We start from the raw sequence: 12,769 nt of genomic DNA, 5'->3' as shown, positions 1-12,769 counted from the left end.
AGGGCGTGGCGTGTCTTTTTTTTTTTTTTTTTTAATTGTCAGAGGCTACCTGTGCTCACAGGGAGAGGAAGAAAACACTTCCAAATAGGGCATAGTCACACCACAATCCTCCGCCCTCCTCTCTTGTCGGGATTTTGGGTACACACGTCAACGTGCCTGTGTTTTTCCTCCTTATAGGCTGTTCAACCTTGCAGTTGTCACGCCTGGTGAATCAGACGTAGGCACATGAAGTGCCCCTGAGCCTAGACTGCTTACGTAGCCGAACACTCCAGGCATGTAATCCCAATGCCAGGAAACCTGCAGTGTCCCCAGGCTGGAACCACACCACCTGCCACGTGGAATCTGACTCCCTTAACAACTAGGCCACAGGGCCAGTCCTACTCTGCATAGTCTTGCATCCTTTCTTACCCTGGGTGCAACTCAGATGGTGCCCACTGAGGTTTACTGTGGTGGGGTGCCCATCTCAGCTCCCCTCCTCTCCCTGGAAAGCTCACCTTGGCTCTTGGTCTTCTGTTTTAAAATTACTTAAGACTTACATGACAGAACTGGACCCTCGTCCAGCAGCCTCACTGCCAGGAAGGGGTTTTGTTACTGTCCAAGGAACATGACTCCAGCTCAGCCTTCTGGTAGGCAGTGCTGGGGACAGGAGGTGGCATAAGGAGGTGGGCTGGGGGAGGTGGGCCAGAGGAGGGCAGCACCTGCCTCTGTCTGGAAGCAGCTCAGAACAGGCAGGGCAGGGGATACAGGTGATGGCAGCAGGGCAAGGTGGGGCAGGGAAGTAGAAGCAAGATGTCACTGTCCCCATCTGTCTTAACCTGTGGGAAAAGAGAGCCCCAGCCTCCCTAGGGAATGGGAGGATGTCAGGGGGCACCCAAATATTGAGGAGTGTCTTAACCTGAGAATGGGAGGAAGACTGATGCTCACCATGGTGAGCCAGTGGTGCAGGAGTAATGTAGTGCTCGGTGATGCTGGACCCAGTAAGAAAGTCCTGGGTTCACATCCCAAGGTCTCCCTGTGCATGCCAGGTGTGTGCGCCAGTGACTAGGACTGGCTGAGACTAGGGAGGATCAGTGTGGAGACCCTGTCATGGGTTCTTGCCCTGTCTCTCTCTCACAGAAGAAATAAGCAAATGTAAACACCTTTAGCTCAGGGTGACTTGCTCCACAGAGATTAGAGTCTGCAGTCAGCTCAGTCAGCTCAGGCTATCTCCATCTTGAAGATGAGGCTCTGCTCTGGGTGCCCCACCAGTACATGTCAGGGGCAGGTTCTAGATGCAGCCTCACCAAGGCTGCCCTCCCTCGTCCTGTGGGGTTTCCTTGCTTTTTCATCTTCTCTTCAAAGCCCTACACCAACCAGCAGTGGTCACAAGCACACTGGGACACCAGACTATCAATATGGAGTTCCCGAAGCTTAGAGATAAGTCATGACGGCCCCAAATTTGAGGCCTGCAAGATGAACTCAAGCCACTGGAGAGATCTTGGAAGAGCATCCTGACCCTGATGCTGATGGGGGCACAGGATGGCCTTGAAGGACATGGACATGGATCCATGGGTGTGAGGTATGTCAACAGAGGGATCCATCTCTCGAGTCATGGAGCTAAAGTCTAGACTGAGGTGAGGCCCGTGGACAATTCCAAAACACTGTCAGTGTCACATATGAAGCCACGCTTGGGGCAAAGGCAGTTGGTACACAGTTGCTGACGCAGAGGGCAGAATCATGCAAGATAATCACTTCTACCCTTCCTGTCAGAGAACAGCCTTCGTATTTGGATGAGTCGAGCAAAGGTGAAGCAGTGATAATGGGCAAGAAGTTGCTGAGGAGACCTGGGGACCCGCAAGGCCTTGCAGGAACCAGTACGGAGAACCAGCATGCTCTGGCAATTTGGACTGATGACCAAAAAGGGACAGAAATGACCTGCACCTCTGATGACCTTCAAACACTACATCTTTTTTCTTAAAACATTATTTAACTTTTTATTTATTTTAATTTTAAAAAATTTATTTTAAATTGACTGGAGAGGGACAGAGAGAGGAAAAGTGAGAAAGCAAGCCACCAGGTCTGGAACTTGAACTCCTATGTAGCTGGCCATGTAGGAATCCAGTGCTCTTAACCACCACGCCACCTGCTGGCCTTCAAACACTGGATTTGAGCAAATACCACAATTCATGTGAACTGGTGAGCGACAGGTGTTCCCTGGGGGATTCTATTAGGTCACAGGAAAGTTATGACATATTTTTCAGTTTTTCTATGCAAAAATGTACACTGACTTTCCCCACAGCCCAATAAAACAAAGCAGCAGCCACTGTGGAGTAACTTCCGAACGCCTGAGTGGGAGCTGAGCGTCCTCAAGGACCAGTGATGCTGAGCTGCCCACCTCCATGTAGAGGGGTCAGCCATCTTCCAGTGGGCCACAAGCCTGTTGTGACAGAGTTCGATCACGACAGGTCAGGAGGACCAACAGGTGCAGGCTGGCTACTGACAAGGCCTCTCAGCTTCTATCACCTCTTAGAGTCACCTCCTCACACCTCCCAACTCCTTCAGTTTCCTCAGAAGGCTGTCTACACAGGTCATTCCACTTTCTCATCTCCCACTCAGACTTTGGCCTCCCCAGACCCAGTCCTCTGGGAATCTCTTCCCGTCCTGACACCAAACCACTCTTCCCAGCCCCATGCACCTTCTCCAAGTGGCTACATTCAGCACCTTAGGGGCTTGATCTTCTGAAACCTCTGAGTTAGCTTTGGGGAGAGCATAGCTGAGCCTGTGTCTTTAATGAACTGGAAAAAAATCATATATGCATGCAATTAAAAATTCAACCAGTACTGGACTAGCAGGAGGTGGTTCAGGCGCTGGATTCCCACATGGCTGTGGTTCGTTCGAGCGCTGTAACTGGTAGCCTGCTTTCTCACTTCCTGTCTCTCTCTGGTGACTGCACATGCCCTATAGCAAATTTAAAATAATAAAAAAGCAAAAATGAAATAATTCTTAAAAAAAAAAAAAAAAACTCAACCAGTACCAAAGGGATACAATCAAGTTTCCCCACCCCAGATTGCCGGTCCTCCCGTGCAGACAGCCCTGGGACAGTCTTACAGTTTTTTTTTTCCCCCCTTTTTAAAAGTTTGCTATAGGGGCCAGCAGGTGGCATGGTGGCTAAGGTGCTGGATGGACTCCCACATGGCCAACCACTGTTTGAGTCCCAGACCTAGAGGCTTGTTTTCCTTCTTTCCCTTTCTCCCTATGGCCAAATCAAACAAATAATGATAAAAATAAATGAAATAAAATAATTCTTAAAAAGAAAAAGTTTGCTATAGGCTATGTATGCTCACCTGAGGCAGAGAGAAAGTCAGAAATTGCTCCCAGGGGGATGGCCATATCACAGTCTTCTCTTGCAGGCTCCTCTCAAGATTTTGAGTATACACACACACGGCGTGATTTTCAAGTTGCTGGCTCTGGGACTTGAACCATGGTCAGCCATGTGGGATCCAGCACCTTCAACTCCATACCACCTGTTGGTCCATAGAAATTTTTGTGTACCTGTTTATTATATTTTTCCTTATCTTCTCCACAAATGCATGATTATGTTTTACAGTTTGTTTCATGAGAGAGGCTACCCCCATGGTCTTTGGGCTGTAATCTGTCCCTAGTCTCAGCTAGCACAGATCATAGTGATGGGCATGCACATCGTCTGTGTGCTCAGGGAGGTCTCAGGATGCGAACCCAGGATCATTGTCATGTGGTCTACTTGTGCTACTGTTGTGCTACCTGGCCCACTATTTTGTACTTGTTTCATTTATCCCGAAGAACTGGAGAGGGACAGAGAGAGGAAAAGTGAGAAAGCAAGCCACCAGGTCTGGAACTTGAACTCCTATGTAGCTGGCCATGTAGGAATCCAGTGCTCTTAACCACCACGCCACCTGCTGGCCTTCAAACACTGGATTTGAGCAAATACCACAATTCATGTGAACTGGTGAGCGACAGGTGTTCCCTGGGGGATTCTATTAGGTCACAGGAAAGTTATGACATATTTTTCAGTTTTTCTATGCAAAAATGTACACTGACTTTCCCCACAGCCCAATAAAACAAAGCAGCAGCCACTGTGGAGTAACTTCCGAACGCCTGAGTGGGAGCTGAGCGTCCTCAAGGACCAGTGATGCTGAGCTGCCCACCTCCATGTAGAGGGGTCAGCCATCTCCCAGTGGGCCACAAGCCTATTGTGACAGAGTTCTCTCACGACAGGTCAGGAGGACCAACAGGTGCAGGCTGGCTACTGACAAGGCCTCTCAGCTTCTATCACCTCTTAGAGTCACCTCCTCACACCTCCCAACTCCTTCAGTTTCCTCAGAAGGCTGTCTACACAGGTCATTCCACTTTCTCATCTCCCACTCAGACTTTGGCCTCCCCAGACCCAGTCCTCTGGGAATCTCTTCCCGTCCTGACACCAAACCACTCTTCCCAGCCCCATGCACCTTCTCCAAGTGGCTACATTCAGCACCTTAGGGGCTTGATCTTCTGAAACCTCTGAGTTAGCTTTGGGGAGAGCATAGCTGAGCCTGTGTCTTTAATGAACTGGAAAAAAATCATATATGCATGCAATTAAAAATTCAACCAGTACTGGACTAGCAGGAGGTGGTTCAGGCGCTGGATTCCCACATGGCTGTGGTTCGTTCGAGCGCTGTAACTGGTAGCCTGCTTTCTCACTTCCTGTCTCTCTCTGGTGACTGCACATGCCCTATAGCAAATTTAAAATAATAAAAAAGTAAAAATGAAATAATTCTTAAAAAAAAAAAAAAAACTCAACCAGTACCAAAGGGATACAATCAAGTTTCCCCACCCCAGATTGCCGGTCCTCCCGTGCAGACAGCCCTGGGACAGTCTTACAGTTTTTTTTTTCCCCCCTTTTTAAAAGTTTGCTATAGGGGCCAGCAGGTGGCATGGTGGCTAAGGTGCTGGATGGACTCCCACATGGCCAACCACTGTTTGAGTCCCAGACCTAGAGGCTTGTTTTCCTTCTTTCCCTTTCTCCCTATGGCCAAATCAAACAAATAATGATAAAAATAAATGAAATAAAATAATTCTTAAAAAGAAAAAGTTTGCTATAGGCTATGTATGCTCACCTGAGGCAGAGAGAAAGTCAGAAATTGCTCCCAGGGGGATGGCCATATCACAGTCTTCTCTTGCAGGCTCCTCTCAAGATTTTGAGTATACACACACACGGCGTGATTTTCAAGTTGCTGGCTCTGGGACTTGAACCATGGTCAGCCATGTGGGATCCAGCACCTTCAACTCCATACCACCTGTTGGTCCATAGAAATTTTTGTGTACCTGTTTATTATATTTTTCCTTATCTTCTCCACAAATGCATGATTATGTTTTACAGTTTGTTTCATGAGAGAGGCTACCCCCATGGTCTTTGGGCTGTAATCTGTCCCTAGTCTCAGCTAGCACAGATCATAGTGATGGGCATGCACATCGTCTGTGTGCTCAGGGAGGTCTCAGGATGCGAACCCAGGATCATTGTCATGTGGTCTACTTGTGCTACTGTTGTGCTACCTGGCCCACTATTTTGTACTTGTTTCATTTATCCCGAAGATAAAACAGTCTGGCCTGGCCTTCTGAGGAGCACCCCCTGCCGGTTTCCTTCCTGCCAGTAGCTGCCCTGGCCAGCAACTCCCTCCAGCTGACCTGGAAAGGGTGGAGTTCCTCCAAGCTCAGCATGGAGCTCTTTTTCCAACTCCCTTTGAACTTTCCCCCAAAGCACTCTATCTGTCCCAAGTCCAGGTGTCACTGGTCCCTGTGGACACCTCCACCTAGCTCCCCTAGCTTGGTCCTCTCCTGGGCCCCAGCCTGCACCAAATTGCCTTTCTACAGCTGGCTGTGTGGGGATCATCTCCAGGACAATCAGGCAGCATTAAACTCGTGGTCTTCCCCTACTCTGATTCCTCCTCCTCCCTGACAGTGAGTCCCTGTGTCACGGAGGGTGTCATCACGCCCTGACCTGTCCGCACTCTCTCCTGTTGGCTATTCGTCCCCTCAACTCCAGATTCCTGAGTCCACGCCTACTTCTCCTCAATCCACTTCTCACACATTGGCCAGGATGGTTGGGAATACGCTCTTACCACCTCCCTGCTGAAAACCCTGTCAGAGTTGCCACTGGGGTCAAATCAGCACCTGCCGCCTGCCCGCCAGGGTTGGTAAGCTTAGCCCCCAAGTCCTCTCATCCCATGAACTGCAGTCAGTCCTTCCTGGCCTCTCCCTGGAAGCCTCCCTCCCTCCTCTGCCCCTGGAAGGTCTCCCTCACCCCCAGTCCCTCCTGGAGTCCAGCTGGATCTCCAGCCTCACTCACCTCTGTAATCACTCAGTGTCTTCTTACTGGAACCCTCCAGTGTGAGGGCAGACAGTGACTGTCATTACTGCCACCTCAGTCTCTAGCGGTGCCTGTAAGTCCTGAGTGAATGAATGATTGCTGAACAAATGAACGTGAGGCTCGGATCTACTTCTGGCTCCATGTGCTGGGTCCTCCGCCTGGCCACCATCTTTCTGTGCGGCACAACCTGGAGGCTGGGAAACGGCTCTGGAGCCATACTGCCTGGCTTTGGGTCCCTGCCATATGACCTTGGTCAAGGCGCTCAGTATCTCTGTGCCTCAGTGTGAACTGTTTCAATGATTTTTAGGACAAAGTCATTTCTAGCTAGAGTTTCAAGTTTCTGAGAATAGGCCTCCCGTTTAGCTGGCAGCTCCCTATTTCCAGACTCCGGGAAGAGTGGGTACAGAAATATTTCCTCATGTCCTGACGAAAGGCAAGGCCTAGGTGGCCAGGAGGGTTGGAGCCTCAGCTCATTTTTCCAGGGATAATTCACAAGTACTGAAATGAAAGCCGATTTATTCAGTTCTTTTTCAGATTTTTAAGAAGCTCACCCACAGAAACCTTCCATTTTATTTTATCTTGGCATTCCACAGTTAAAACTCAGAAGGTTTTGAAATATCGTAACTGCCTCATGAGGATGACGGCAAAATGCTAGCACAGAGTGTATCAGTGAATGATTAAAAGAAAAATTTTAAATAAGTCCTATTTTATATAGTAACTTTAAAAAATAAAAATGAGAAAACTTTCATTTCCCACGTTTTTTCCCAGAATCACACTCTAGAATTTTTCAGCATAATTCCATTTTCCTTTTAAACAGAAAAATATTGGTAAGCCTGTGTGTGAAAGGGAAACAAAGCTCAGACTAAGCCAGGCCTGACAGTGAGAGGTCCCTAAAAAATGGTCCTGTCCAGGGTTTGCACTGCCCACGCCTGGTCCACGCAGTGGATGCTGACCTCTCTCGGGAGACCTTGGTGCAGGTAAGCTTTGCTCAGGTGCTTGTGGGATGGAATCTCTTGGCCATGTCCCAGTGAAATACTAGAAAACAATGAACGTGACAGTTCAGAGTAAAATGTGTGATTACCAGAAAAGCACAATAATCAATGTCTCTGAATGGCTGAACTCCCAGAAACAGGGAGGAAGACAATCTATGGGCCGATGGAAAAGTCATGATGCATTTTGCAAAGAAAAACAGAAAACTACATCATGACTTTTCTGATGACCTAATAGAAAACCTTCCAATTCTTCCTTCGCGGGGTACAACCACGTCTGTAATTAAAGACTGCATGCTACACTACTAAAACAGACCGTACCCAACTCAGCAGGTTCTACACAAGCCATTTATTGGAAATGCCAACTATATGTAGGATAAAGTCAGTGTTACATGCTTATCAGTAACAGTAGAAAAATAGAACCAGTGAAAACCTCTGTACAACTGTAATGGTACTCAAAAGAGAAATGTATCGTTTTACAATGCTTCACACAGACCAATTCAAGTTTGGAGGTACCTAAATAAAAATACTATATATTTCTTTAAAAAACACTATGTACAATTGAAGCGTAAACAAGTTTTACAAAGTACTGGTTATGCAGGTTGTAGAAAACACTTGCATAGGACATAAAATCAGTTTAAGAAAAATTTCTGAGCCTTTAGCATTGAAGGCACTTGACTTTATACCAGTAACAGCACAAGCACAGAAATGCAGGGTTGTGAGACGCCACCTCTCCCGAGCTCGGATGTGCTACGTGCACAGCAAGTGGAGTTCAGGGACCAGCACCCTTCAGCCACCCACCCGAGAGCAGGACTCTGTACCGCCTGCCCAGGAATCCAGACACACAGTCACGTGTGAGTATAGATGGTGAAGAGCTTATCTGCTCTCTTAGACAGACCCCATATAAATGCACAAACACACGAGATTATCTCCAAGACACATACTCGCAAGTGATCTTCTTACAGAGACGGCACGGCATTATAATATTCATCATATGGAGGACTGACACACAGTCTGAGGGTTTTCCAGAGGAAAACAATAAAATCAAAGGACTTACCAAACAACTACGTGACAGCTACTGCAATCTATGGGGCAAAAAGACAACTGAATATTTCATCAAACATTGTTCATACAACCATGTCAATGGAAACCAGTAAAATACCTTTTAGCGGTGTGCACGGTATCTCTTTTAGTAAGATTTATCTGTAATGAGGTTTGAAAGTAAATCGCTTAACAGACTAAGTAAACCATTGCAGACCTGGGAATAGCACCCATCACTGCTGCTAAATGTATAGTAACAAGAGAAAGCTGAGGGTCTACCCAACAGTAAAAGAAAGTCAAAGAAGCATTTCCCTTTGAATTCAGACCTAAGACAAAAAGCATGAATGTCTCATAATTGCAAAACAAGTATCTTACAAGTGTTTTATGAAATGCACTTTCCCCTACCTAGAAGGCAAACTCAACATTAGGAAAACACATATTCTGCAGGTAGCTACTGAGAAGTGTTAACTCAACAGCTCTTAAGCATGGCGCATGGAGGTCGGCTTGGAGCCCGGCTCTGCCGCGCTGGCCGTCTCCTTTACATTCTGCACCATCATCTGCACTCGTATGTACATGTGTGTGCCCACTGCTGGGACCAAACTACACATCACAAGAAAAACCAATAAAGGATGACAAGTGTCAAAAAACCCAGAGATTTCTGAGGAGGCCAAAACAAGAATTAGGTTAAGTTTCATACAGAGTGTTCTATAAAAAGACTTAAATATATGGAACTCATGAAAAATCCTTAAAGTCTAACGAATTATTGAAGTGTCAGGCTAGCGTGGGTTTTGGGACAGAAACAAAACTAAAGGGGCATGTGCAAATGGGCACTGTACACAGAAAATCCAAACTATGTTTTGGACCATTTTTACTTCATGCTGCTGGTTTCTGCCTTAAGAAACACAAGTGACTTTGAACTTCTTCATCAAAATCTATAACAATAATTTAAGAAAGTGACCAACAGCATCCATAAGAAACTGGAGTCTTCTACTCCAGTATCTAAAGGTAATTCTCCAACCTCAACACAGCAGGCATCGGAAGTGGTGATTGTCCTAACGGCCTGATTGTCCATGGCCTCCAAAGGAAATCCAGTATTATTGTGTTTTGGTTCTCAATACATTTCTACACCAAGAAAAACGCCAGTTCCTGTGGCCTAAATTTTATATTATACACACACCTATTTTTTTCTGAGAGCAACTTACTTAGACTTCACATTTATCTTAGTACGTCATTAAGAAAGATTTAACAGATGGGTTCAAAAGCCAGAGGCACAAAGTTACTCAGCCTACCCTATCAACCAAACATCACGAGACATGTGAGAAGTCCAGTAACACCTACCCTAACACACACAAAACCGTGTCTACCTTCTCCAAGTCACATCGATCCACAAACCCACAGATGAAAGGAAGTTTCTATTCATATATTTTAGCCAGGTAAGCTACTAAATTATTAAAAGCAAACCTAAATAAGACCATGAACAGTGGCCACTTAATTTCATAATTATATCTGAGGGAGATGAAAGAGTATGAATTTTCAGAAAAATCAATATATGGGATCAATAGCCCTAGTCTAACATTTTTTGTGTGTGTGTGTGGGGGGGACGGACAGCTGGCCAGAAATGATTAAGGCCCCTTCCCCAAATTAGGTTTACTCATCCAAACTGGGTCTACCTATTCTTACCTGCATTGCCAGCATAGTACAGTCTGATTCAGAACAGAAATGTAAAACTGTATCAAAACCACTCCTATCAACACATGTGTGTAAATACATATTAAGAAATCTGATGGAATTAACTTTTGTTTTGGAAGAAAGACAGCTGAGACTGAGCTGCAGACACCATCATCTATTGTGTTAAACTTCTTAAAAATGAGAACAGAGTCCTATGCTTTTGCATTTGTAAAAAAGAAGCCTTAAAGGCGAGGTGTAGCTGATGGCAGCAGGTGAGTGCTAACTGAGAGCTCAGTATGCGACACCACTGAGCACACACGCATGGGCAGCAGCGAACTAGGCAGGCCGCAGGCCAGCAGTCTGCTGGTATATGCAGAGACGCTGACATCCTCCCTATGTTTGAGATTATCTACTGTTAGGAACTTTTAAAATGTCAGATTATTCCTGAGTGTATATCCACAGGGTAAAATAGGAAAAGACTGCAAGAGAAACTATAGTTTTGGGAAAAATCAGAGTTGTTGACACCCAATAGAAACCTATTTACTTCAAAGTGCATGTGATTCGTTATATGGTAGCTTGTAAAGGCTCCCTAGCCCTGCATAGTTTTAGAGTGAATGTGAGTGATTCATAGTCTTATATATATACTTATATATATATACACATACGTACATAGAAAAGAGGTTCCCAAATACCCTTCACAGGAGGGGATGTTCAAGAATTCTCTTTTCTTCTAAGTGCTACGGCTGTGTATGTGTTTGTAAAAATACAAAGTGAATGCTCAAATAATGTTGAAGTGATTTAAAAACTCAAATACTAAGATATTTACATTGGAGAATAACAAAACAAAACAAAACTAGACAAAACAAAACAAAACAAAACAGTCCTTAGCTCACACTTTGCCCTTCCAAGGGAGAGGACCTTAAAAGATCCCATGTGCTCAGTGGTTCAGTAAAACCCAAACCAGCATCCCCAATGGAGTTCAAGTAGGACATGTAGTGTTTACTGAAAAGTGTGGTGTTTTTGTTTGTTTGTTTGTTTGTTTGTTTTTGGTGACAAAGCATTATGCATTATACAACAACTTTTTATAAGACACCAAAATTCAGACAAACTTTGAAAAACATTTAAAAGAAAACAGAAGCTTACAAACATCAAGAACATCCGTAAGACTGAAGCCCTTTTGTGTTTCCCATAGAGAGCGCGACGACGGAAGGCAGCGAGCAGTCATTCCACCCGCCTCAGCTGGAGAGTCGGTGCTCAGAGCCAGGAGCCCTTTGCGGCACTTCACTGTCCCCTGGCTGTACAAGCCCAAGGAATCAGGTCTCTTCGCAACCTCATCTGGTGATGCTCTCTGGCTCTGCCAAACCAGAACTGGCAGTGATTCTGGCAGCATGCACACTGCGAATAAAGCAACAGCTTCAGCCTGGGCCCAGAGAGCGTCTCTCCTGCCTGTCCTTTACTGAACCAGAAAGCTTCAGGACTCTGATTGGACTCTCGCTGAAGGAATGAAGACCAGCTTCCAAGACTTATTAAAAAAGAATGACATTAGATTTATGGACACTGAGCAGGAAGATTTCTCAACTAAAACAATTACTGAAAAGAGAGGAGCATTTTGATGTGCTGTTCTTTGGAATTTCTATAATTAAAAAATAAACACAGAACTATTTCATAAGAAAATACATCTTAGTGTGCAATCCGATGCACATGGAAATTGGTAGATGAAAGGTAAAATGCAAAAAAGTATGAAAATACAGTTCTTTAAATGTGGCAACAAAGTCTAACATACAGATATAAAACTAATACAGATAAAGTAAATGTACAAGTGCAAAAAAATTTCATTTGTAAAGAAAGAAAAGTGCCAGCTGCTTGCTCTTAAAAATGCTTCCCGACATAATTATTCAAACACAAAATAGACAAATTCAAATAACCAAAATAGACACCATTCAAAATAACCCTCTTAGCATGCCATGTCTAATAAACACACACATATATATACACACACACACACAACCTAGAATAAAATAACGTGAAACGGAGTTATCAGCTGGCATCGAGACACTGGTAAGTTGTTGGGTTGCATCGTTAAATGGGATGCTTCACATCTCAGGCACAGAAGACATGGAGGTTGCTCTCAGAGGGCAGACTTTTTGTAGAGGAAGTCTGGCTTGCTTGGTGACCTCCTTCCTCTGCTTACCGAATCCTCCCTCTCCACATCGGTATTCCTCTGAGCTCCCCGGCCCATGGACTCACTGTCTGTCAGTCTTCTACTGGACCTCTCTTCTGGAGCTTCAGAAGTACATGCAGAATGGGATGGTCTATTAGGAGTCAGCCCAAAAGTTAAATCGGTTTCTACTGTGGTTCGTCCCCTGACATGGGCCGGACCACTACCAGAATTTTCTGGGGCTACCAAAGGGAAGTCTGGCCGCTGGGAAGGCTGCTCGATGACGTCCAGGTGTGTTGGCTCATTCTTCTGTCTGTGCGGATGCCCATCAGGGGAAAGTGGATATTCTCTCCTAGCTTCTTCCTGTTTTTTAGGTGACGTCTGGCTAGGTAGGTAAACTGACTTTAAGCCGCTTGGTGACGTCTTACTGTGGCTATATAAATCAGGACCCAGGTATCCACCTTGTGAAGGGGAAGGGGTGCGCCTGCTAGGAGCAGGAGTAGAGGACCTGCAAGCAGCACTGGAGAAGTCATAGAAATCTGGATATTCCTG

General features: G+C 45.5%; 1 protein-coding gene across 1 annotated transcript in view; it reads right to left on the bottom strand.

Moving 5' to 3' along the window:
• Positions 1 to 8,131: 8,131 nt before the first annotated feature.
• Positions 8,132 to 12,769, bottom strand: part of BTBD7 (BTB domain containing 7) — a 70,342-nt gene continuing 65,704 nt past the window's right edge. The window contains exon 11 of the mRNA XM_006165408.3: positions 8,132 to 12,766. Within this exon, the coding sequence (XP_006165470.1) occupies positions 12,188 to 12,766 (579 nt within the window). The 3' untranslated portion in view covers positions 8,132 to 12,187. The remainder of the gene's footprint in view (positions 12,767 to 12,769) is intronic.

The sequence above is a fragment of the Tupaia chinensis genome, unplaced genomic scaffold, assembly GCF_000334495.1.
Source record: "Tupaia chinensis unplaced genomic scaffold, TupChi_1.0 Scaffold143913_1, whole genome shotgun sequence".
NCBI lineage: Eukaryota > Metazoa > Chordata > Mammalia > Scandentia > Tupaiidae > Tupaia > Tupaia belangeri.
Note: the sequence above shows the minus strand (reverse complement) of the source record. Positions and strands in the feature narration are given on the sequence as shown.